Genomic DNA, 27,489 nt, shown 5'->3' with positions numbered 1-27,489 from the left:
ACCTAGAAGCTGTGAATGACCAGAGTGAATCTTTGAGGATGGATCCACACACCGAGTCTGATTTTAACCATGGCTCTAGTAATGGGACTCCACCTTTACATGGTGGCTTTGGTTTCACAAGATGTTGTTTGCTAGATTCAAGTCTTCATAACTTCTTTTGATGTTGCCACTTACTTTGGATGGATAATTTCTTGACAGCCCCAATCTCTCATGCTTTACTGATTTGATTCAGCTAAGCCACTCTATTTACTGCCTGGTTCTTCTGTGTCTGGCTATTTGGCTTTGGCTCCGAGAACATTCTCTTGTGTATGGACACTGGGTGATATCACTGCTCTGCAAAGGCCAGCATTCAGAGGTGGCTGAGTGGAACTGTAACTCTCCTCCCAAAATACCTATCAACCCACCCTCATTCCTTCATATCAACAATGAATCAGTTTTTCAGTTTTAAGTCGTGTGATTCAAATTCAAATCAAACCCTCCAGAAGAGCCCTGGATGACCCCTTCCCTAAGCAAATTCCCTCTTCTAAGCCCTCTTTATATAGAAATTTTAGAACTATCATTGCTTCTTTGCTTAAAACCCTTCATTGGCTCACTTACTACAATAGAATACAAAACCCTTAATATGCCCTGCAAGCCCTTGCATGATCGGGCTCTTAGCCTCATCCATGACCTCATCATGTGCGTTCCTCTTATACTCCAATTCCAGCCACACTGGCCTTCTTTCACATCTGCCCACGGAAACCGAGATGCTTTCCTGCCTCAGGGCCTTCGTATCCACTGTTCCCACTTTCTGAAACATCATTCCCCCCACTCTTTGCTTGGATGACTCCACCTCCTGTAGGTCTCAGGTTAACCGTCATTTTTTCATAGAGGTGATTCTTCTTTGTAGACCTCAACACAATCTGTGTATTTATTTGCTTACTACTTAAGACCTTAAGTTACATGGGGCCATGTGTGGTGTTCTGTTTGGTCAGCACCCATCACAGCATATACCAGATAGTCAGTAATAATTTGTTGAATGAATAAGTATCACAGTTGCAATGTGTGTGTGCATGCTCAGTCACACAATTGTGACCCCATGGACTGTGGCCCACCAGGCTCCTCTGTCCATGGGATTTCCCAGGCAAGAATACTGGAATGGGTTGCCATTTCCTCCCCCAGGGGACTCTCCCCACCCAGGGATCTAACCCAGGTCTCCTGCATCTCCTGAACTGGCAGGAGGATTCTTTACCACTGAGCCACTTGGGAAGCTCACAGCTGTCACAGTCACCACTAGCCTTCAGCCACAACTATTATAATCATTCATAGAACCACTTTTGGCTCATGGGAGGTAGAGTAATTGTTTGTTGAATTGGATTGAGATATCTAAATGTCAGTATCTCATGCATCCATTAATACAATTATTTTTATTACCTTTATGGTTCTTTACACAGTCTTCTATAGCTTCTAAAGCTGGAGGCTTTCTGTCCTTAGCCGTCCTCTTACAGTAAAGAAGACATTTTAGCATGCCTTTTGGGGAACTGTCCTTTTCTAACTTTTAAAAAATGTCACTGAACATTAGCTAATTGGTGTAGGGTTGGTAATAAATCTTGATTAGTGTAAATACACGTTCTATAGGCTGCTTAGTGATTTCTATTTGTTTGTTTACCCTAGTTTCCCGAGAGAGGCATATGAGTAACCCTAGCCCCAGGTTACAGAGGGCAGCCCAGAGATGCTGAATGGAAGTTCTAGATTCTATCATGTTGGTGGCTTAAGCTCCGCCCTCTTCTGTGTCGTTCTCCAAGAACCTTGCCCCCTCCCCCACCCCAGCCCCAAATTAATGCCTTGGAAAAGCACCGAATTGTGCCAAGACTCCTGATTCTTAACCATTTAGGTCTTGGTGGCTTTTTTTTCTTTGCGGGGGAGAGGCTGTTTTTTTTTTTTTTTTTTTTTTTTTTGCGGTATCAGCCTGATCATGGCCTCATAATTTCATATCCCGGTCTCTGTACCTTGGCACCTGCGAAGATGAAAAAACAGCATAAAATACTATTTTGAACGTTGCATCGTTACTCACGGAAAAAGGCGCAAAGGCGTTAGAAAAATCGGCTTTATTTTTGTTGTTTACAACACCTAGGCGTTTTTTGGAAACCCGAAGGAGAAGGTCAGGGTTGCTGGGGAAACGGCCGCGGGGCCGCGCGGTCGGGGTTCGCCGCAATGTGCCCGCGCGCCTGCGACTCGGCGTGACCCCCGCGCCCCCGGCCTCGCGCCCCGGCCGGGGCGGCGCGTAGCCCCCTCCTCCCGTCCCGCGCCGAGCGCACTGTTGTCCTTGAGCGATTGGTTGGTTAGACCAGAAACAGCTGTGCAGAGCTGAGCCGTGCAGAGGGCCTGTGGACCTGAATGCAGGCTGTCGGGCTGGGAGTGACTGACCCCGGGGGCTCGAGGGAGAGAGAGGACAAGTCGGAGCCGCCTCCGCCGCGCTCTCCTGGCGGCGTGGAACCAGGTGCCCGGGCGCTGGCGGAGGTCTGAGGAGCTCCGGGTTGGCGCCCTCTTCCCCCGGCTCTAGCTGCCTTCAGGGTTGATGCAGGTGGGGGTCAGGCAGGGCACCGCGGATCGCCCCTTTCCCACTGACCGGTTTCTCTTCCTTTCTGCGAGGGGGAGGCGCTAACCCTCCAAGAAATGTAAATATCCAGGCGAGGACTCCAGGCTGGGGCACCCAGCCGAGTTCCCAACGCCGCCGCCGGGTGTTTTGCATGGAAATTGAGAAGCCAGACAGGATCGGTGCTCTAACTTGATGCAGCTCGGCGATTAGCAGGAGGCCGGGCACCTTCCCGGCTCCCGGTCCATCAGTAGTCTTTCTGCGCGCTCGCGACAGCGGAGCCGCGGTGCCGCCGTGCGAGGTGTCGACTGGCAGATGCCGCATCCTTGGCGGCCATAGCTCCCGTCGCCGCCACGGCCAGTAAGTAGGAGCATGCATGTGTAGGGGGGGCACATGCGTGTCGGCGCGCGCGCGCACACACACACACACACGCACACACGCACGCACACCACCCCGAGCCTCGGAAGGAAGGAGGAAGACCGACGAGGCGCTGCAGTCGTGAGGACGACTCGGGCTCTTCGTGGATTCGGCAGGAGCCGGCCTGGCGCAGCTGCTGACTGCAGAGCCTGCCCCGGATCGTGGGCACACGCGGCCCCCACCCCCTCACCCGAGCCTCTGGAATGAAGACTGCCTCCCGAGGACTGAACGGGAGGCAGAGCCAGCCCGCGCCCGGGACTGCGGGCCGCGCGGCCGGTAGGCCCAGGGGGACACGACTTGGACGCTGTCATCCCCACGCCTCGCTCTGAGCCTCCCGGTGCCAAGAGGGTCTGCCGCCGCCCGCTCCGGCTTCCCGGGCGCCCGATCCCGGGTCAACACCGGAGGCCCCGGCTTCCTCATTTGTTTGGGGCTTTTGTGCCGGGGGCTCACAGTTGGCTAAGCACTCCAGCGCTGAATCGGGCCATTGTCTGCGCTCCCATTGCTTCCACGCTGCAAGTCTCGGCGCCCCCACCCCGCCCGCCCCGCTCCCCGCCTCCTCCTGGCCGGGGAGCCTCCTAACGTGCCTTTCTCCCCCTAGGAATCTGGAAGCTATAAGCCGGGCGGATTGCAAATGAAGTGTAATGCATTGTGGGACGTGTGTAAAATCGGAGCCTTCGCCGTGGGGGTGTGTGGGGGCGTGGGGAGGGCCGGACCCGCCACTGGCGGTGTAGACGCCGACGAGGAGGGGCTGGGAAAATGAGCGCAGAGTCCTCCCGGGTCGTGCCCGCCGTAGACGGATGAAGCCGCGCGCTGCGCCCCGGCGCTGAGGCCCGGAGGATCGGGGGCGGCGGGTCGCCCTCTCCACCATGAAGAAGACCCGGAGCACAACCTTGCGGCGCGCCTGGCCTAGCTCGGATTTCTCGGACCGGGCCTCGGACCGCATGAGGTCCCGCAGCGAGAAGGACTACCGCCTGCACAAGCGCTTCCCCGCGGCCTTCGCGCCCCAGGCTTCGCGGGGCTACATGACATCAGGTTGGTAACCGCGTTTCTGCCCCCGCGGGCCAGGGCCGCGGGGCGTGCTCGGGTCCTTCCCCGGGAGGGGACGCGCGGTGATGGATGAGATAAGTTATAGGGAACGCAGGGGGGAAAAAAAATTAGCTCCCATCCACCATTTTGTACCTCCGCAAGATCCACAGCAGGCCCTCTCAATATGGGGTTGGAGAGCTGTTAGTTAGGTAAAATCTGGGAGGGGGACGCGCCAGGCGTTTTGGCTGCACAGATAAATGACCGCCAGCCTGGGCGCCCAGCCTCCCTGGGCTTGTGGAAGAGCCGGCGTCCGCGGTTGCCCTCAGTACCGGGCTGGCTCGCTCCCGCTCGGTTGCCAGTTATTATATCCTACCGGGTATTTAAACAGCCCTTCTTTCTTACAAGGGAACAGGTTCCATGCACAGTTTTGAATGGTTTGAGTCGGGAGAGGTTGCAGTCAGGCTGGTCGGCTTGCTTGCACGCAGGGAGCTGTGTCGCGGCTCATTGAATGCATTCGGTGGGGTAATGGTGTGTATGCGGATTGAATGCTCACATGATTCTGCGTGCATTTAACATATGTTGCTTTGAATTAGGTTGTATGGGAAGAATGGAGGCTGTGTCTTGTGTTTGCATGCCAGACAGGAAGGACAAACAAGATAGTAAATAAGGATGAAGGCTTCAGAAAGGGTTTCGTCTTAAAACGCATAGAAGCCTTTCTGAAGGCGCCAGTTAGTTTCCTCTGGATATGCAGTGGAATGGCTTTGCTTGTGTGTCTTGGGAACCCAGGTATAAAATACCCGAAATGCTGAAGGAGGAGGACTGTAAGACTCTTCTCCTTGTTTTCTTCTTACTGTTGACCACTTGTATGTAGCTATGTGTAAGACACCAATTTTGGTTGATTTGGTTTTCATTCTGAATGAATTCATTTTCTTCAAAACAAAATGTCATGGAAGAACGGAGATGATATTTGAAAACACATCCTGTACCCGACCATTCTAAATCCTGGGAAGATTGCTTTAAGCTTACAGTTGGTACTTAAAGTGTAGCTCTGCTATCTTTCTCCTAAAATAGCAAGTTGTTTTTTTTTTTTTTAAACCTAGGCCCAGTATTTCATGCTTTAAAAGTGTCTTGTGACTGCACTTCCATGAGTAGAAAACCTAAATAAAATAACCATGTTTTTTTTATTGCAAAATCTGGTGACATAAGGATGTACTGTTTTGGCAATAAGGCTCCCTTGATTTTCCTGGTCATGAAAAGCCAAATTTGTAAAGGAAGTGACAACTACAGTTTATGCTTCAGTAATTGAAGTCAATCACTGCTGTGGTTGCTTTATTCTTCAGCCTGGTGGCAGTAAATTTTGAAATACAGCTAAATCCAAATGTAACCTCAAAACACGTCTGTCCATAAACCCATGTCTGCTCTGGGTGTTCAGATAATCTCAGGTTTCATATGTTTGAGGCTTGAATGTCTTCATTCCCCTCTGAATGGTTCCCCCTCTTTTCTTTTTGCCGGTCTTCAGGAATCAGTACTGATACGAAGTGTGAGGCTGGAGAGGGGCAGGTGGCCCTCTTTTCTTCCACAGACCTGCAAGACTCTATAATGCTTTCAGGCGCATTCCCCATGGAGCCCATTCTTATCTCTCTTGGCATAGCGTCATTATGATCACCGTTTCCTTCTTTGCTAAAGAACTTCTCTGCTGTTGCCAGTTTTGCAAGCTAGTTTTGAGGGCTTGAGGAAGAAGCTTTTCATTTTCTTTGATTCTCTTGTTTCATTTCTTGCTCTGCACATGGTAAGCTGGTCCTAAGGGAATACTGAAGGATCAGCTCTTCCAGGCTGGTGGAGGTCTATGCAGATTTCACATTAGCTTACTGTTGAGAAAAGAAAACCCAAAGGTGGGGGAAGAAGAGCTGTGTGATTCATTCAGCATTTCATGGAATCTCCCCTGCCTCAAGCAGAGAGCCTTGCTAGATTCTCATGGGGCTGCAGGGTTGGGTATAATATAGTTTTGTCCAAGGATGGAAGTGGTTATTCTTTGTTTTGATTATTGTCCAATGCATATAATAAAAGAGGTTGAGGCTTATGGAAGGATCTAATAATTATTAAACAAACTCCTCCAATAAACACTGGGAGAGTAGGTGCAATCTTATATACACACCTTTCTGGGGGAGATTGGAAGTAGCTTATCAATTTCCTTTCCAAATATAAGTGTTGATAGTAATAGGTGGTATATTGAGACACTTGGAGATTATTTGGGAGATGTTCTCTTCCCCTTAAAAAATGTAAGAAAATCCATTTGTATCAAGTTAGTGAATCTGGGTGCAAACAGAGCCGTTGTCATTTAAAAATGAAATAGAAAATGAAGCAACTTAGAAACAAATGAGGCTTTTCATATTTCTTCTGTTTGTCCAGTCATTTGGCATAATAGCTACTAGTGTTTATCGTACTTCTCAGTAAAAAGAGATTTTGTTGTTGAGTTCAAAGGACAAGATAAGCTTCTTCAGAGAAGCACTAAATGACTTAATTTCAGTTGAGGTATTTTTAGAAATCCCCATCCAAAAAAAATTCCTTAAAAATCACTTTTTTTTTACCTTTAGAAAAGGAAAGATCCTTAGAAGTTTTAATAGTTCTTTTTTTGGTCTGGCCTATTGTCACACAGTAGGTATTTCAAGTTTAAATGTGTTTATTTAAGGCAGAATTACAGGCATTCCATAATAGCTTTCTAATGAGACAGCACCTTTTCAAACAGTCTTTTCTTCACTAATGCATAATTACCAGTTTGAAATGTGATTTGTAGCAATAGGCTTGACATTTAGCCTTAACTTTGTCGTGTACCTTCGGGATAAACTACAATAAGCTCATGAGGTTAGAATAGACACATCTAAAAGTTAAAGAGATCCTGCAAACAGATGGTTAGATAGAGAATTCTGAAACTTTAAATTTTAAAGACTGTGCCTTATGTGACTATTTCAGCCCTCAACTCATGCTACCAAATCAAAAATAATCCTAAGAATTCACAGGCCTCCTGGCAATCAGCAAGTTCACAGGCCATGAGATGTGTTCGTTGTTCATCTTGAATGTTAATCTCCCAAAGGTGGTTTCTGGGCAGAAGGGGAAAAATCTTGCCTTTTGTTCAAATCAAGATGAATAATATGCATCCATGATCTGAATAAGAAAAAGGGTTAGGTCAAATGAATGTGGGGTTATTCTTCCACAGTTTCTGAAACTAGAAATTATAATATTACTTAGAAAAGTAAAACTCCCCACCAAGAGGGAAGTAGCTATATAATCCTTAGGGCTTCGTATATGGAAACGTGCTCACCTACCTTCATGAAATGATTTTCAAGGCACCGTACCTTTGTTAATGAAGGAGTTAGAACTTTCTTTGTTAGGACCTTGTGAACTGTGACCTTTTTATGCAAATAATGCGGCTGACTTTAACTTTCTTACCTGTCCTCTCCCCCTGCCCCGGTTGCTGGGGCGGGAGAGGGGTAGCTGCTTCTTTATATTGCACGTGACATGCCACCAAGTTTGGGGACATTTCATTGATAAAGATCGGTAAGCAATTTTTTTTTCCACCATAAAGGTTCTATGGTGCACGTGCATGAAAGGTATCTTTTATGAACTCGACATCCCAAAGTCATGGTACTTTTTAATGGATGCTTGTCATTTGAAAGAAAAATAAGGCAGAGAGTTTTAAAGGATTTGCAAAGGAAGCCCCAAACTGACATCTTAAGAAAATATAAGTCAGTTTCGTCTGCTGATCTAACTAATGTGAATCAGCGGGGAGGAATGGCCAGGCCACCACCTTGATGAGTTTATTAGTTTTCATTTTTTAGAAACTAATTCTGGGGCACAGTGGATGGTGTGTCCCAGTTCCTTATGTTCTGTTATTTTGAGAGATGTGAGAGTTTTCTGGGAGTGGAGGATGGGCACCCAGGGTTCTAATCTGGGCCTGCCCCAAAGCAGCTGTGTCCCTGGTGGGTAACAGGACCTCTCCTGTCTGTAATGGGCCCTCCTGGCCCACGTTTCCATCACAGGATTTGGCTCCGTGGAGGCTCTGTATTGAGCAAGGCCAGGATTTCTGAGCACTTAACACAGAAATTGTTAGAAATAACCTTTGCCCTTTCTTCTTATTGGAGTCATGCGCTTCCGTACCTGGGGTGTGTGGGAAGAGTGCTCTTTTGACGACCGAGTCTTATTTCCTGTCATCCCCAGGTGTTCCATTAAGTGACTGCGTTAGGGCTTGTCCTGGTGACCAGACCGATGGGAGTAGAGGGGATGAGGGACGAAGCCCTGGCACGTTCTGATCATTTGGAGTTTTCATAAACAGCATCCTGTTGCCTCCTATTCCCTCTTTGCGGAGATCTATTTCCAGCCTTGCTGCTCCAACTGTGTTTTAATTTGAAACTACCTGTGTTGACTCCTTGCATCAGGCCTGTGGAAGTGAGGAATATTACACTTGGTGGTGAATGACTTTATTCTTTATTTCCCAGGAGAACATGAATGTGGTTGCAAAAGGTCACCTCTCTTGGTATTTCAATATCTTTTACACTCTTGTGAACGTTTTTATTTGAAAAAAGGAATATGAGTATATTGTATAAAGACAGAGCGATTGTGGCTTAAATTCTCTATACCCCAGAGAGTTAGGGCAGTTCAGACACTGGTTTACTCTTTATGCTGAGTGCAGACAGAACCAAGGAATAAAGTCTGGCTGGACCCTTGCTGGTGGGAACACGTGCCGACTTTAGCAACTAGGACAGGTTTTGTAGATCAGCCATAGAAACTGCATGAGGCCTGATACGTCAGGTTTAGAGTAGAGGTTCTTGCATTTTGTAAGAATTTAGACTATAGACTCTATAGTGTAGCCCTCACCAGTTACATGAGAGAGAAATGACGTGGGTAATTTTTTTTTTAGTAGATAGTAAACTTTTCCTTAAGTAGTTAATCTCCAGACTATTTTTATTTGACATCGGAATGCACAACCAGTTGGCCAGAACATCCCATTGATTTCTGCCGCCTAAATAGTTCTAAAATCTGCCCCTCCCCCTTCCTCTCAGTTGTTTGAATCTTCTTCTGTTCTATTAGGATGTCTTCTAAACCGACCATGTCCAATTCATGCTCCATGTGTCCCCAGAGGGACTTTATTTTTTATTTTTTTAATCCCTCTTAAAGCAAAACTGATCATATTCCTTTCCAGTTCTTTTGGATGTTTCTCGTGCCTGTGAATGAAGTCTGAGAGCAAGGCTCATCACGGCGTGACCTGCCCTGCTTCTCCTTCCTTTCCTTCCCCCACCCACCCTGTGTTTCAGGTTCTGGAATCTCTCTACCTTTGGCAGCATCTTGTTGCTGTGTGTGCCTTTTGCGATTTATGTCACTCCACTGAGAATGTGCTCTCCATCTTCAAAGGTCTGATATTTAGCTAATGTATAAAGCTAATGCTGTTGAGCCTTCCAGAACAAGCTCATATAGCCCCTCTCTTTCTACAGCACATCACTCACATGACATTTGTTTTATGCGTGTGTTACCGCAAAATGGTTCCATTGTATTGCACCTCGGGTTTGCTAGCCAGTGAATTCCTCAGTCTTGGTATTATGTGTTTGCACCAGCCATAGAGCTTGGCATATTTCAGGGACTCTGGAATTGTTTATTGGACAAATGAATAAAACATGGCTTCTCTTTACAAAAGTTTGTTCGTTGAAGAGAAATCTTGAATTCCTAATGTGAGTCATCCTTTTGTACTCACGAAGATTCTACTCTTCAAGGACCTCCTGTTGTGGTTGGTAGGACCAGCTCTGAGTCAACCATTCGAAAGCAGTAAATACTGGAACATAATCATGAGTTAAGCGGGGTGGTTAATATGGCTGGTGTAAGTGGAACAGGACTTTAGAGAAGAGATGCCTGGAGCGGGGATTTCCTTGCTTGTTGAAGGACTGGGTAAGAGTTGAAGAGACAGAGGAGGAGCAGAACTGGGGGGGGGGCAGCGCGTTGTAGAAGCAGTATGAACCAAGGCATGCAGCTGGCAAGGAGCACATCAGTGTGAAATTTGCCATACTGTAGCTGTGGTGTGTAACTAGAAATAATGTGTAGCTCGGTCAGGTAGGTGAGATTTAGAATTTATGGGGCAGAAATTAGATTTGTGAATTTGGGAGAGAAACAGTGAAAGGAGCGTCTTAGGAAGAGGTGTCTGGGCGTGGCTGGCAGTGTAGATGGAAGAGATGAGAGTTGGGAGGCTAGGAGACCAGCTGGAAGGTGGTGGAGGGGGCAGACTGATCAGGCAGTAGTGTGTTGAGGGACCACCCCAGAGCAGTGTTTCCCAACGCTGCTAGGCATTAGCACACCACCCTTGAGAACTTATAAATCATGTCCGCATACCATCTGTGCTTTTATTTATGTAATGGTTCTGTTGAACTCTACCCACTTTTATATTTAAATGGATGAAAAGAGAAGCATTTTTAACTTCATATGAAATGATGGGTTTCATTTGATAGTTGTTTTCCTGACCCCCTTTACAATTATTATTATATCACTATCTCAGTAAAAAACAATGATCCAACAAGATACCACCTGAAATGTGATGGTATCACCACTCACGTACCTGAGTGGTACTCACACGTCATAACGAGAACGCGTATCAGCCAAAAAAGGACGGATGAGCGTGAAGGGCGAAGGGAACATCTGTGAAAAGAAAGGACCTGGCTGTTCCTTCGTAAGTGACTGGATTGAAGAGGGGAGAGGAAATCAAAGGTGAATCGGAGATTTCTGTTGGAAGAATGCAGCACATGCCTGGGAGGCTGGGGGGAAATGGAGCAGATGCTGAGATCCATGATGGACTTAAAGAGTTGGTTGTCTAAGCGGAGAAGTAGGTACACAGGTGATGGGGTAGTTTGGGGGTCACCCACTTAGCAGTGTTAGTGAGAACATGGAAATACCTTAGCCGTTGTGGTTCCCATTCTGCTTCTTTGAGGGGAACAGATGACTTGCTTATTTTTATTTCCAGCAGATGGAAGGTCAGTTGGATTCCGTTAACGCTGGATCCTACTTGGGTTTCTGAAAACCTACAGACTCGAGGTTAGGATTTAGAGATCATCTGCTCTCTTTTCCTAAAAGTAAAGTGCTTTTTAATGCTTGCATTTGTTTGATTAGTGTTTGCACTTACTCAGAAGCCCTTGTGTTGTTGATACAAGGGATATGCTTTTGGTATCTCTAGTTCAGGTTTGAAAAGAGTTTAGAGCTCTGCAGGCAGCAGCACAAAAGACTAGACCAGCTATGTAAATAATGTCTATTTCAAACATCTGTCATATACCGATTCAGTTGGAAATTTATGGCTTAGGTAACTCATATACACAGCTAAAAATCTCCATTTATCTTCGTATGTAAATCCATGATGGCCCCTCCAGGCCAAGTTTTCTCTTTTTGAAGATAAAAGGGAAGTATTTGGCAGGTGCCTGTGGGCATTAGAGGTAGCAGGACTTATGCCCAGCCCTCTCCTTCTTCTGATGGCCGGAGTTTCAGAGAGAGGAACTGTCTGCTTTGTAATTAACACTCCCACCTCAGCCATACTGCAGATTCCTGTCTAAGCCGATTCCCCTCTGAGAGCTCATAGACCATTTATTGCCTTCGGCACATCCAACTTTTGCTTTGAAATCATTTATTTCGTTATTAGATGAAATGAAGGCCCCTATAATGATTGAGGTACCATGGATAACTGTCATTTTTTTGGCTGCCCAGCAGGTGAACTCTCTCCCCCCGTCTGTGTATTTCCCCACTGTCGTGAGTTCAATGTGTCCTCCCCAAAAGATAACGTCCAAGTCTTAACCCCTGGTAACCCTGAAATATGACCCTATTTGGAAATAAGGTCTTTGCAGATGGAATTAAGTTAACATGAGGTGATGCTACAGTCGGATGGGTCCTGCATCCAGTACGGCTGATGCCCTTATAAGAAGAGCAAAGAGACACAGACACAGAGGAGACGTCCCTGGGAAGGTGTGGGAGAGACTGGAGTGATGGGTCAGCAAGCCAAGGCAGTATGGGGATTGCCCGCAGCCTCCAGAAGCCAGTAGAAAGGCGTGGAAGGGCTTCTCCCCCAGAATCGCCAGATGGAAACAATCCTTCGGCTGTTGGCTTCCAGAGCTGTCAAGAGAGTAAATTTCTCTTTGTTTTAAGCCACCCAGTTTGTGGCACTTTCTGTCAGCAGTCCTAGGAAACCAGTACACTCACCCCATGGACCTCGGGACCCCATGGACCCCATGAACATCGCTTCCCTGTGGAGACTGGCCCGCCTGCCTTGCGGTCATGGTTTCACCAAGTGTTCACTCCTTCCCAGACTCTGTGTGTGGCGCTTGTAGGGCAGTGAGGTACGGCCCCTGGCTGGTGGTGGTGTGGCAGCGTGACGGCATTCTGCAGGCAGCGTCCCGTGTGTGGCAGTGTAGGCAGTGCCCGCTCAGAGTGGCTTGTGCTCAGCATGGCTGCCACGGTGTCCCCACTGAAGTGGCTCTGAGTTCCAAGCCTGGGTCTCCAGGCCTCCCTGTGATCTTGAGTTTCTCCGTACTTTTCAGTAAATTCCTTTTTGGAGGGGCCGTGTGGCAGAGTGATTTAGAGCAGACATGTAGCTCAGATGGCTTCATAATCCAGCTTTTCCAGTACTGAGTGGCTAAACTTGGACAAATTACCTCTTTTTGCATTGCCTCAGTTTCCTTACCTGTAAAATGGGAATAATAATGATATGTATGTATCCATGTGGTTTGGGGTGAATTATGTGAATAATATGCGTAAAGTATTGCTTTGGTTCCTGTTGAATAGAAATGGAAGAACCCCAAAGGAAGCAAATAGAATCTCAACAAGGCTTCACAATTGTCGCTTCAAAGTCTGCTGCCAAGTGTAGATTGTGTATAAACCACATTAAAAAAGGTGCAGTTAAGTTGTGCTGCACAGCCACGTTACCTTTATTTTGTAAAGACTTCAGGGCCCTTGTTGTCCCCTCTTCAGTAAGACCCAGTGTCCCCTCCACCTCGCGTTCAGCGGCTTGGTGTTCCACACTCTGCTCCTCTTTGGCCTGATGGAGCCGTTTCTTCTCTGTGCTCCCGTAGCATCCTTGTGCGCCTCTGACATCATGTACACACCTGTCGTCATCTTCTTGGCTGATCCTCCCTCTAGGCTGTACACTCTTTGTGCACTTGGTTCTAGTCTCACTTGGTTTTGTTCCAGCAGTTGCTGGGTCGGTAGTAGGCATACAGTAGGAGCTGAAATGTGCTTCTACAGGGAATCATTGTCTTGCTTACATTCCTGATAGTTGCAGTGAAATCTCTGACGTCTGTATTTCCCTTCTGTAACAGCAGTCATAGTTAGTCTCCTGAGGATTGATGATGAGAGGCCCCCAGGGTCCTTGTACCCTATCAGTAATCCTGACCCATTCGTACACGCGCTACACCGAAGGAGTAAACTGGGGCACTCTAGATACCACCCGTCTGGTACATATATAAGCTTCCATACGGAAATTTCAAACATTCCAACATGGATCTTTGATGAGGTTATAAAACAATACAGCTTTTTGGAATCCACCAAATTTCTAGGATAAAACATCCCTTCAGATGCTGGAGCTTATAAGTGTAATGGGGCTTCCTGTGAATCTAATGAACTCACTTGAATTTTCATTTTGACTGGTTTTAAAGTAATTGAAGGGAGTATTTGGACCTTTTTTTTTTTCCCCTCCTACACTTGCTGACTGGTTATTTATAATGAAGACAGTGGACTGCTGTTGATAAACTTTTTTATTTTTTTTAAAGTTTTTTAAAAAAGTCTCCTTAGCCAAGGATCTGGACATGCCCAGAAGAGCTGAACAGGGAAGATGGTCATAGTCTCAGGTGGATTTTTCCATAATTGAAATAGTGGCTTCTTATGTTCATAAAGTTCCTTTAGGTAGTGGCAGGCTTTCAGATTTGGGGCTTAGATTTTACTCTTTGGCCATGCTGCGCAGCAGGTGGTATCTTAGTTTTTGGACCAGGGGTTGAACTTGCACCCCGTTGCATTGGAGGTGAGGAGTCTGAATCACTGGCCCACCAGGGAAGTCCCTTGATTTTGGGCTTGGAAGTGAGACAGGAGGTTGGTGTCCTGGTACCCACTTGCTACCTGTATAATCTTGGCAATGTATCTTCTGCTTTTCATTTATAAAATGAGGATAAAGTAGTATCTAATGTGTAGTTGCCATGTGGAGTAAATGAGCAAATGCATGCAAAATATTAATAATAAGCATCGTGCCTGACACATAGTAAGAACGTAGTACATTTTTTTTTGCTGCTGTATTATTTCTTTGGGTACAAAACTCTACAAGAGTGACTTGTTCCTAAATATTTTACACTTCAGCATGTAGAAGAAGGGAGATGACAGATAACTTGTCCAGGGTCGATTGGCGTTAAAAACAGCTTTCAATCTGATTCTTGTACTTTGGTCCTCACTTAATCACAAATCAAATATTCCGTTACCTCCTGACTTGGGTATCTGATCTTCTAAAAGGTTCACAAAATTATTCATTCACCTAAGTGGGCTCACTTGTCCCTGAGTTTGCATCTTAGGAACCATGGTAGAGAATTGTTGTGTTTTCAACATTCCCATGAGATAGAAATCAAGAGAATTTGGCTCCACCTGAAATCGGGGAAATGCTGCCCTGTCTAGCGTGTGTGTGCACTAAGTTGCTTCAGTCGTGTCCGAGTCTTTGTGACCCTATGGAGTTGCCCACCAGGCTTCTCTGTCCATGAGGTTCTCCAAGGGCTGTTTCCCACCCAGGGATCGAACCCACATCTCTTACGTCTCCTGCCTTGGCAGGCAGATTCCTTATTACTGCGTCATGTGGGAAGCCCATGTTCCTCCCTTGGTGACTTTTAAATAGTCAGGCCGGTGCCCTGGAATCTCAGGTCAGCGTGTCCCCTTGGGTTGCAGAAAGGGGGTGCTACCCTTTGGGATCCGCTTTTCGCTTGTGTTAATATTTCAGCAGCTTTCCTTCGAGCAGATGGCTTGGCAGCAGGACTCGGGGCTCTGGGATGACAGACTGAGCCGGGGAAGGAGATGAGGGTTTTCCCTCCTCCGCACCTTTTGAAGCTGCCACCACCTCCGCCTCACCTCACTGTTGAGGCAGACACGCGGAGCATGGCCGGCCAGGATTTGGGAACTCAGAGCTTCCCGTTTTTCTAACACATCGTCCCTCCCCAGGTCTCCCTTCCTTCACAGTCCGGGGGAAAACAGCTGCAGGATAACCTCAAGTATATATGAAGTAGCTTGCCTTCTGTGGCTGCAGCCAACTCATTGGGCTTCAAAAGCCTCCTCTAATTATAGCTCCACAGTATGGCAAAAGCCTTGGCTTCTGTGGGCGAAAGCATGGTTTTTGGAGACGGCAGATCTTGTTTTCCCATATGCTGTACCCTGCTTGGTTGTGGGTGGTTTCAACATGTGGAGAATTTCAAAGAACATTTGTTTGGGATGCCAAAGGCAGAATGAGTGATGGTGTACCGTCCTGAGCTGAAGGGCCAGAAAGGAAGGTTTCCATTGTCAAGTGCAGCCGGAGGTGGGAAAGTGCGTTCTCCCCAGTGGAGCCGTGCAGAGCTTCACTGGGCTGGGCTTGATGCTGAAGGCCTCATGCCATGTTGTGTAGACAGGTCCCAGAAGGTTTCTGTTCAGCCTGGCAGTGGGAAACCAGAGGTCAAAGGTCCCAGGCCATGAGCCCAGGGTTTCCTCTGTTGGTCTGAGAACAGGCTTCCTATCAAGATAAGAGTTCCTAAAATGTAGACACGAAGAGGGGGCCTTTTAACCCTCAGTTCCTCCCTCCGCCCAAAGAAGGGAACATTGTTTATTGAGCATGTACTTGGTACCAGCCAATGCTTAAGAATGACCTCATTTTGTCTCAGAACAGCCCTGGGAGGCAGTCACCAATGAATATATGAAGCATCACAGGCCACGACCCTGAGATTTTACACACACACACACACACACTTAAAATCTTGTATGTGCTTGGCTAATAGTCTACATGCTTGTTGTTGTTCTGTTGCTGAGTTGTGTCTGACTCTTTGCGACCCCATAGACTGTAGCCCACCAGCATCCTCTGTCCATGGGATTCTCCAGGCAAGAATACTGGAGTGGGTTGCCATTTCCTCCTCCAGTGGGTCTTCCTGACCCAGGGATCGAACCCACGTCTCCTGCTTTGGCAGGCGGATTCTTTACCACCGTGCCATCTGGGAAGCCCAGTGTACGTGCTACCTGTTGGCAAAATTCACTTCTTCTTTTAGAGTAAATGTGAAGTATTTTCTTTCACCGCTCGTTCGTCTTGTACTCACTGTAAGGAGCCCGCTGGAGAGGCCTGGCTTGAACTAAGAGGAGAGATTTTAGAGTTTCCTGCTTACTCTAACAAATCTAACCTCAAGTATTTGTGTATGTCATTGGAAAAAAGAATCCCAGCTCTGCCAGCTGATGTTCTGAGAGTTACCACGCTTTGACCAAAGAGTAGTAAGAGTCTCCTAAAGCCTGGCGGGGTGTCCAGGGGTGCATGGGAGGCTGTTGCTGGAATATTCCTGTGCTGCTGTTTGTCATGCTTCCTCTTATCACTCTAGAGGGGGTTTCTCATCCTTCTGCTGTGAGCTGTCCTAACTTTCCCCGTGTTATCAGGAGCTGTCCATCAGTGTGGTGAACACCCCTGATTCTTTTTGGAGGAAATGAAATCCTTGGGATTGCACAGCTCTTAGGTCTTACTTGGTACGAAAGGTACCTGACAGCCACGTTTGAAACTTCAGATGGAAAGAAGTTCCCCCACGGAGACATAATTTCATTCATTGGTAAACCATTCTCTTCTGCTGACTCATTTTCTCTGTACTCCTTTACTTTTTCTGTTAGGAAGAACTGGAGAAAGATGAAGTTTCATGCAGTCTAACTTTTGCCATCTGTTGTTCTAAGAGTTTACACTGAGCAGTTATTCTGAGCATCCCAGTAAGGCCAGGATACAAATCATGGAATAATTTGACAGTATCCCACCCAGTAATTTAAAATTACTCTATCAGGGGTCAAAAAAGGGGGAGTTCCATGGGTCTGAATGATGCAAGATAGCATGAAGTCCAAGGTAATCAAGATATTAATAAACTAGGATTTTTGGTGAAGGTGATTTTTTAAAAAGTGTCGATATTTAGCGGACTTCCCTGGCAGTCCGTTGGTTAAGGCTTTGCCTTCCAATGCAGTAAGTGCCAGTTCAAACCCTGGTCAGGGAACTAAGATCCCACATACTTCGTGGCCCCAAAAATGTAAAAAATGCGAACTATATTGTAACAAATTAAAGACTTTAAAAATGGTCCACATTTAAAAAAAATTTTTTTTTTTAAAAGCTTGGATGGTTAAAATTGAGTAAATGAACCATGTCTTTAATGAGGAGGAGGGCATGGCAACCCACTCCAGTGTGCTTGCCTTGAGATTCTCCATGGGCAGAGAACCCTGGCGGACTGTAGTCCACGGGGTCAAAAAGAGTCAGGCATGACTGAACAACTAAGCACAGCAAGAGTCAGTTAACCAATTTAAAACACATCAGATATGTTTTTTGGGGGGAGAAAACTGTCCTTGTGATTTCCCCATAGGAGTCACTGAGAAAATCCTGTACAGTTTCTCCTAGTTTTTCAGTGGTCAAGGAGGAGGAGTTCAGTCACCTATGGCAACGGAATGAACGTGAACAATACGAATGGGCAATCTCGTATTTAGTACGTCTGCTGGTGGGGGGACTTGCGGAATTTAGCACCTGCATAATCCTTGGAGTATGTAATATTTAAAGCAATGCAATACAGGAGCAAACTCCTGTTCTTTAGAACATTTAAAGAACAGCCTCAAAGTTTTATGATATACAGTTATTTTTTTAAAAAGTGAAAATTGGTTAAAATTATATGTCTTTTTAACCACTCCCTTCCCCTCGCCATGTTTTATGGCTGGTTGACTAGTGAATGCTTAATTCTCTATGTACTAGACTTTAAAATAGCAAATATGTATAACACAAAGTTGTCAGCTCTTAAATTAAAAAATATAATTTATAGTTTTTCTGTATTTTTAACATTAGGATCAAGGCACCGAAATAGATAAACTCATAGGATGAAAAAGATTGTTTCCTTGTATTCAGTTTCCTAAGATGAATTTCTTAATATTTGCATATCTATGGTTTAATTTCTTGTTGCCAGGAAGGCAGTCTGGGAGAGATTTGACTAGTAAACCCGCTGCTTTAAAGAAAAGGGTTTTAACACTCTGCAGTAAGTTAAACGTCCAGAAATTACATTCATCTGAGCTAGAACTTTGACAGATTCACTGTGCCCTGCGGCTCAGGTCAGGAAGATGCTGCTTCAGCTACAAGCGTATTTGTAGGCTCATTCTTGGGGCTTCTCTGGTGGCTCAGATGGTAAAGAATCTGCCTGTCGTGCGGGAGACACAGAAGATGTGGGTTTGATCCCTGGATTGGGGAGATTCCCTGGAGGAGGAAATGGCAACCCATTCCAGGACTGTTGCCTGGGGAATCCCATGGACAGAGGATCCTGGTGGGTTACACTCTATGAGGTCACAAGGAGTTGGACACAACTGAGTGACCAAACACACACAAAGACACACACAAAACAAAAGGGTTCCTGTCTCTTGTGCTTTTCTTTGAATGCTGTATTCTTATTTTTTCCCCCAGATGAGACACATACTTCACGATGGGTAATATCAACTTCTGATTATTCAAATGCTATTCCTGTTCGTGGCCTGTGATAGGAGGCGGTGCTGTGGGGTATAAAGATAGCAGCCCTTCTTCCCCTGGGGTTGCTTATTAAAACCCGGTTGAGAGCCCAGCATCTCCTTGGAGGTGAGCTGCAGAGAGCAAAATGTGGGACTTGTGAAAAGGCCCCAGTTCCCGCCATGAGCTGGTGCGTGGGCAGCACTGGGTTGTGGTGTGCTTGTGGGTACTGGCCCTGAGTTGATACTGTCCTTGCATTCTGGATATCCTCACCTGCACACAGCCCAGACAGGAACATTCTGTGCCGACTGAGGCTCTGGGACACCGTCTGTGCACCAACATCGAGCTGGTTCCTTCTGCAGAATCATCCAGGGAGCTTGTTAAGCAGATAACGCATCTTGGCCTCATTCCTCCAGTATTCAGATTTGTAGTTTTGGGATGAGGGCCAGGGTTCTGTGTTTTTAGAAACTCCCTAGGCGATCCTGATGGACAGTTGGTTTTGGGGCCACTGATTTTGCATTCCTCTCTCAGGACTATGAGCCTCTCCGCTGATTCACTCATTTATTCAGTCACCTCCTCTCACATTTAACAACCTGGTACCCAGAGCTTGTGTGAAGGTTTGAGCACGTGGACTTGGCTTTAGAGAATGACCATCAGTTCTTGCCTTGGAGAAGTTCACAATCCCCTGGAGACACGTGGAGGCGGCTGCAGGATGCTATAACCACACGGTGGAGGAGCGGAGTAAGGGGTACCAGAGCAAAGCAGGAGGGCCTAATGGAAACCTCGGAGCCAGGAAAGGACCTCAGAAGAGGCACAGGGAGCCCCGAGTTGGCCCTCATAGATCTGATGGGAGTCAGCCACATGGTGAAGGCTGTGGGGAGGAGAGAGGCTGGAAAAGGTAGGGTTCCCCAGGTAGACCTCTCCGTTTGGAGGCTAATTGGGGATGGTGGGAGATAACGGCCAAAGGGAGCAGAGACCACAACCTGCAAGGGTCTCACATTTCAAACGGAGGGTCTGTAGTTTCATCCTGAAGGTAATAAGTCACAGAACGATTTCTGGGATGCTGGGATTTACAGTTGAGAGGGATCATCCTAACTTAGGACGGAGAATGGGCCGAGGGACCCGAAGGAAGAAGCTGATGGGAGGAGAGTGGATACAGATGTGCTCGCAGGGGTAATGGGGTCAGAATATTGAGAACCTTGAGATGATGGTGTCTTGCTCTTCCTGGAAGCAGGAAGTCGGCCATTGGCTGTGAGAGGTGGAAGAGGTGCTGGGCAAGATGGTGAAGACTTCTAATACTGATCACCGTGTTGGTACCAGAAGAAGGATGAGTTGGTACCAGAAGAAGGATGTGCTGTATGGATTGGGGAGCCACGTGAGGAGCCCAGCTGGGGCTGAAGACCCTGACTTTGCAATGGCATTTAGTTTCTGTTGTCATTATCGATGATAAACTTTTTTTTAAAATTCATATTTATTTATTTGGTTGTTCCAGGTCTTAGTCCTGGCACTCAGGATCTTTTTTTTTTTTTTTTAATTTTACTTGATTTTACTTTACAGTACTGTATTGGTTTTGCCATACATCAACATGAATCTGCCACGGGTGTACATGTGTTCCCAATCCTGAACCCCCCTCCCACCTCCCTCCCCATACCATCTCTCCGGGTCATCCCAGTGCACCAGCCCCAAGCATCCTGTATCCTGCATCGAACCTAGACTGGCGATTCATTTCTTATATGATATTATACATGTTTCAATGCCATTCTCCCAAATCATCCCACCCTCGCCCTCTCCCACAGAGTCCAAAAGACTGTTCTATACATATGTGTCTCTTTTGCTGTCTCACGTACAGGGTTATCGTTACCATCTTTCTAAATTCCATATATATGTGTTAGTATACTGTATTGGTGTTTTTCTTTCTGGCTTACTTCACTCTGTATAAGTGGTTTCATCCACCAGTTTCACCAACCAGTTTCATCCACCTCATTAGGGCTGATTCAAATGTATTCTTTTCAATGGCTGAGTAATACTCCATTGTATATATGTACCACAGCTTTCTTATCCATTCATCTGCTGATGGACATCTAGCTTGCTTCCATGTCCTGGCTATTATAAACAGTGCTGCGATGAACATTGGGGTACACATGTCTCTTTCAATTCTGGTTTCCCTGGTGTGTATGCCCAGCAGTGGGATTTCTGGGTCATAAGGCAATGATCTTTGATCATTGTCGTGGCGTGCGAACTGTTAGGTGCGGCACGTGGGATCTAGTTCTTCGACCAGGGATTGAACTCCAGGCCCCTGGCATTGGGAGCATGGAGTCTTAGCCACAGGATATAAGCAACTTCTTTATTTGGCTGAAACAGTTGTTCAGCTGATAACTTTTTTACCTGTGCAAACCCTACCCCAGAAGCATGTTATTGATTCCCATGGAGAGGCTAGGAAGCCAGGACTGTGCAGGTAGCTCTTTGCTCGTTGTGGGCAAACAGGAGTGAGAAACTTGGTTTCCATGATGCTGACAACCAACGGCAAGTGTTAAGAATTCTATGTAGCTGGCACAGTAATCATTCATGACTTTTGTTTTGTTTTGTTTTCTGTTGAATATAGGCTGTTGACTTTTAGATGGCATTTAGTTTTAAAGTTCTGGCTTCTTGGCCTTTTGGCTAAGATCTAGTATGGGAGCTTCCCAAGTGGCCCAGTGGTAAAGAATTTGCCTGCCAATGTAGGAGACACAAGAGACACAGGTTCGATCTGTGAGTTGGAAAGATCCCCTGGGGGAGGAAGTGGTAACACGTTCCAGTAGTCTTGCCTGAAAAGTTCTGCGGACAGAGGAGCCTAGCAGGCTGCCGTCCATGGGGTCGCAAAGATTCTGACACGATTGAGCGATTGAGTACAGTTTCAAAGCTAATTTAATTTGATTGGGTGTATTTTCATGACTGGTAGTCTTTAATCTGAGTGCAGAAGTGGAAAAACCAGACATGTAGGCTTTTCTGAGATTGGCACTTGGCCACGCAGAAGGATCAGAAGTGATCAGGAGGCTGATCTTTTCTCTCCCTGCTCCGTCACCTGTGGGTGAGGCTGGAGCTGATGTCTGATTTGGAGGTGTGGCATTGAGAGTGGATGGGAAGGTGATCTGTGGATTCAGCTTAGTCCTCTGGATAGCATTGACAGTCTGATGATAGTGTTCTAAATACTTCAAAGGTGAATCCAAATTAAAAATTAAAAATTTGGATTGGCAGAAATACAACAGGCAAAATATTTGAATCTTATTCTCAAGCTAAATTGTTCAAAACTCACTTTTCAAGTTTTAAGAATAATTGAAATCTGAATATGGTGCCACTAAGAATTTTTTCCTAAGAACCATCAGTGTTATTCTCTAGCTCTAGTCAAGAAAAACTGATCATCTAATTAGGTCTTTGTCAGAAGGAACTTGCCATGTATATAATGTCCCACACTAGACAATGTAATAAATATAACTATGACTAGAACTGCACTAATTTGGGATAATTAGGAGGAAAACTTGTCTAAATAAGTGAAAGACTTAAATTTTATAGAATGTTTAATGAAATGGAGTCATTACTTTCATGTCCTTAGGCTATCTAACAAATGGATAAATTATTTTTAATTAGCATATCAATTGTTGCCATATAAGACATTGCTCCTTTATTATTTGAAAGCAAGTTATTTTTCCCTTCTTCAGAAATTGATATGGTCCCTTGAAACCTCATTAATGCTACTTATTTATACTAGCTAAAGATGACCTTTAGCCCAACCCGATTCTGTAATCCCCAAATTCCAAATTGGTAGATTTCAAATTAAAGTAAAATTTTGTTTTATGGGAGAATGAGGTAATTCTGAATCCTTAAAGACTGCAAGGAGATCAAACCAGTCAATCCTAAAGGAAATCAACTCTGAATATTCATTGGAAGGACTGATGCTGAAGCTACACTACTTCGGCCACCTGATGAGAAGAGCCGACTCATTGGAAAAGACCCTGATACTGGGAAAGATTGAGGGCAGGAGGAGAAGGGGGCGACAGAGGATGAGATGTACATGAGTTTGAGCAAACTTCGGGAGGTAATGAAGGACAGGGAAGCCTGGCATGCTGCAGTCTGTGGGGTCGCAGAGAGTCAGACACGACTGAGCAACTGAATGAAAACAACAAAGACATTTTGGGCCTTTTGCTTTATATTTAGAAAGAAATACTTCTTTCTACCATCTATATGGGAACAGGTATTTTAAAAATTCATAAGTAATACCTTAAAATGCATAATATATGCACATGACATGGATATTCAAGAATAATGAATTGCTCAAGATAAATTTAAAAAGTAAGATGTTTAAAATGAAATCTAAGACAAAAATAAATAATAAAAGTCAAAAATAAGTAAAATATTTCAAATGGTAGTAAGTAAACACTGTATCCCGTAATAAGTAAATAATAAACACATTGTTTTCCTCAAAGCCTGTTTCAGAATTGGTGATGATAATGTCCTTCATTTATTTGGGAGCCTCTTAGATACCAATTACATTCTTCCATCTAATACAACAACCCATCCTGTGAAGTTGGTACTATTATTATATCAGTATACTGATGAGGAATCTGCGGTTGGACATTTCCCATCTGATAAGTGGCCGAGCTAGGATTCAAATCCAGATCTAAGTTGTCTTAGTAAAAACCTTTAATATATTATCTTCCAGCTTACAGTTAGAGTAAAGCGAATGATGTTTTTCACCAGATCTGTAAAAGAATTAGGAGATGGAAACTGGGCAGTGAGTGAAATATCAGCGTCCTAGGAACAGAAAGGGGAAGAGTTGTGTTCAGTACAAAAATGGCAGCGCGGTGTGAGGATCAGAACAGGACATGATAAGAAGTACTAATCATCGACCTTAATCTTTTTTTCTAGCCAGTTATCAACTCTTTGCACACACAGACTTTCTTGTTTTGCTGAACGTAGAGTCGACATCAAGTAGTGACTTTGGGCCCGGTTTGGAGAAGAGGGCCTGAGCTTGCATACAGGCTCTGCATGTCGGCAGCTTTGCAGTCTGGCCTCTCAGCCATCACTAATGGTTAGTCTTTTTTTGTGCAGTGTATAGGGTGAGACCAAAAGACTATAGAACTGTACCCTCTATATCAAGTAACTGGCTGTAATTAAATTCAATGCTTTGTGCTATTTTCTGATTCTTTGGTGACATTGGCCTTCCTTCAAAAAACCCAGTACGTATTTAGAGACAAGTGTTTTAGGAATTCAGGGAAAAGAATGGCCCTTGGTCTGGTAAATTTAGAAGTATGTTCCCTCTCTTTATACTAATTACATGCAGATATGTTGGGTCATTCTCTAACTGAGTGTATCTTTGAGACAGAATTTCTATCAATAACCGGTTGGTTGTGTTATGTATATTTCGGGTATACTAAGTGAGACTGAGAAAGGGATAGAGTCTCTGGACATAGTCACATCTGGTTCTTCTCAGCCTTTTGAAGCATTAAAACCAAATGAACAAAGAGGCTCTTTTGCTAAGGATTTATACATCTCATTTCATCCCCACATGTACCCCCAAAAAAGACCGTTTAGCAGCACTGGATGGTGGAGGGCCAAGGCATTGATGAGCTTGTAGTGAAATGCGTTTCTGAGGTCCTGAAGCTGTCTTGTTCGCATTATGGTCACCGATTATTTTTGTGCATCTAGCACAACTAATTATCCTAGCTATATGACATAAGAAGGGAATTGGTTTTCAGTATTCATTTTTAAAGCTTAATAGAATAATAGAAGGTATATTTCTTTCCTTTTTCTTGTGGGAGGAAGAAGCTATTTTTTAATGCCATCCATCAATATTTCTGAAAACTTGGTCTGAATACTGATACAAAACTACAATGTTTTCTTTCTTTCTCGAGTGATGATCCAAGAAACAGATGACTTCTGTAGATGTCCTTGTATCAGAGAGACGGAGCTTGAGCCATAATAGAAATTTCTACTGGGGGATAATGAAAGTGTCTTTTAGGATCAAAATGGCCTTTGAAATATTTAATCTTGAAACTAAAGTTTGTTCGTTTGTTGTTGAAATGACTGTATTAAACCCAAACCCTGGCTTGCTGAGTAACTTTTCCTTGTAATTTCCTAAAAGATCTTCGTTTATCATCTGCTACAATGTATTCCGTATGGAGTGACCTATTCGTGGTACTCTTCTCTTGGTTTATTCAGTGATCTCTAGCGTCTATATACAAGCAATATTTTAGGTCCCAGGAGTCTAAGGATGGTAAAAAACTCAGGCTCCTCCTCTAGTAGATGCTACAGACTATTGGGAGAGAAAGAAAGAGAAAGAAAGTCACTCTTCCTGGAAGGTAGTGTCCATGGTAAGGAGAAGCCAGAACTGAGCCTAAAGACTCAGACAAATCAGAAGGGCTTTGTAGGGAGGGTGACCCTACAATTTACTTCCAAATTGGAGTGTGTGGACCAGGGAAAGAGACACTATTAACAAAGACACTGGAATAGCAGGCAGAAGCTGCAGTTCTCCCATGAGACACATGGTTACCTTACTTACCAGGTTAAGAGATTTGCAGGCTATTCACGAGGCAGTCAACGAGGAGCCAAGGAAGGTTTTTAATCTAGAAAGTGATGTGGTAGAAGTTGGCTTTGTGGAAGGCCAAAAGGGATGCATGGAGACGCAAATAAGGGCTGTTCCAGGGACCCAGGCCTGAGAAGGGGACCACTGGGAGTCATGGTGACAGCAGAGAGGCAGAGTGGTGGCCAGTCCTGAGAGGCACTTTGGAGACCCAACCAGCAGACCTCGGTTATTACTGGATGCACCAGCTGAGCAGGAATGCAGAAGTCAAGGGTGGTTCCCAGGTTCCTGGGGAAGAGAGTGGCATCCTTTGCTGAGATGGAAGTGATGAGGAGCGGCAAGTTTGGGAGAGAGGCATTGATGAGGTCCCTTTTGGACATGTTGTGTTTGAAGCCCTTATGTAGCGGGACAATAGACGTGTTTGATAGATGTTTTTCCTCTCATGTATTAACCTGAAAATCAGTCTGCATAACATACTAATATTGTTACGTATGGGTTTGATTCCCCATCGAGGTCTTGAGCCCAAAGATTTGCCTTGTTTTACTCAAGGGACCATGCCCATCTGGAATGGTCTCGTTCCCATTTCGAGCCTTGTGAGAAGGGGTGTAGCTGGTCCTTCTTTCGGTTTGGCTGTGTCGGGTCTTGGTTCTGGTGTGGGCCTCTATCTCCTGTTGCAGCACCGGGACTTAGCTGCCCGGTGGCAAGTGGGATCTCAGTTCCCGGACCCCGCATTGAACCTGTGTCCCCTGCATTGAAAGGTGGATTCTCAACCACTGGACCACCAGGGAAGTCAGTCCCTGGTCCTGTTGAAGAAAAGGGGGTGCTCAGCTTCCTACAGCAACAATGTTTCCCAGCTGCCTGTCAGAACTATGGAAAATCTGGGTGTTTCTGCACCTTTAGAGCTAAAGAAACGTCCCACCTGAGAGCTCCTCCTTTGAACAATATTTGTAGCGTTTTGCAGAAGACTACCTAAGAAATGCCTAGTATTTACAAAGCACTTACTCTAAAGAGCTTGCCTTTATTTTTCCATATGTCCTTAGAACATACATGGGAAGTTGGCAAGAGGCGGAATTTACGTTATAAATGACAATGATAAATATGACTTGGTTAATGTTTATATTCTCCAAATATGTGTATTTTTAGTGGGCATCAATATAAAGGTTTCTCCTTAAGCTCCCAGAAGATTTCAGAAGCAGAATTTTCCATCCAACATGTCCATTTTGCATCCAACATGTATTTGAATTTGTGGCCAGAAATATCACACCTTTCCCCATTGCATTTTAGATAATCGTGATTAATTTTAAATTTGATGTTGTAGATTTAGCAAAAGACATAATTGAGGATGACTTTTCTCAAGTATGTTTAATTGTATCAAAATCAAAGCGATTACATAAAAAGCTTTAAAAAACGGGGGAGTTTTATGTCATAATACATTGTGCCCAACTTGGGTATTCCTAACAATTTCAATTTCGAACATGGTAGTTAAATGGTAGTATCTTCTGTTTGGAAAAGCATTTATTATTTATGTTCCATCTCATTCTCCCTCCCCCAAAGTATTTGAAATGTCTAGGGAGATTTTTAATATAATATGATTTTAATATTAAGTAAATGGACACAGGGAGAAAAAATAAAAGTGGAGAAGTAAAGCGAAGGTAGGATGTCTTAACTCACGCAGAGATAATGTAGTTACTGGAAGCGACAAGAAATTCCATCGTATTTAAAGGTTAAATATAAAGAGGGCACTTCAGTGAACAATCACTGCTCCTCCTTCCTGAATGCCCTGCCCTATCCCCATTCTCTTAAATCAGGACCAGGCTTATTTGACACTTTGATCTAAGTGTATAGTCATCTTTTATTTTCGTATAGCCTATCTATGGGCTTCCCTGGTGGCTCAGTGAGTAAAGAATCTGCCTGCAATGCAGGAGAGGTAAGAGACTCGGGTTCGATCCCTGGATTGGGAAGATCCCCCGGAGGAGGAAATGTCAACCCCCTCCAGTATTCTTGCCTGGGAAATCCCATGGACAGAGGAGCCTGGTGGGCTGCAGTCCATAGGGTCTCAAGAGTCGGACACAACTGAAGCAACTAGGCATGCAGTGCCAGAGTTAATTAAAACAACTATCCAGATTCTTTTATTCAACAGTTCCTTAGAGAAGTAGTTGTCAACCTCCATAATAGTTGTCTTAGCCTTCATAGACTTCC

General features: G+C 45.1%; 1 protein-coding gene across 4 annotated transcripts in view; it reads left to right on the top strand.

The window, feature by feature from the left end:
* The window catches only part of STOX2 (storkhead box 2), a 196,520-nt gene that overhangs the window by 86,921 nt on the left and 82,110 nt on the right, over positions 1–27,489 (top strand). The window contains exon 1 of one of the 4 annotated variants that reach the window (XM_018041961.1): positions 2,065–4,024. The exons of the other annotated variants lie outside the window; for them this stretch is intronic. Coding sequence (XP_017897450.1) covers positions 3,859–4,024 — 166 coding nt within the window. The 5' untranslated portion in view covers positions 2,065–3,858. Of the gene's footprint in view, positions 1–2,064; positions 4,025–27,489 lie in introns of those variants that run through there. 4 annotated transcript variants of the gene reach the window in all.

Source organism: Capra hircus, chromosome 27 (genome assembly GCF_001704415.2).
Source record: "Capra hircus breed San Clemente chromosome 27, ASM170441v1, whole genome shotgun sequence".
Taxonomy (NCBI): domain Eukaryota; kingdom Metazoa; phylum Chordata; class Mammalia; order Artiodactyla; family Bovidae; genus Capra; species Capra hircus.
This window is presented reverse-complemented; position numbering and strand designations above follow the sequence as displayed.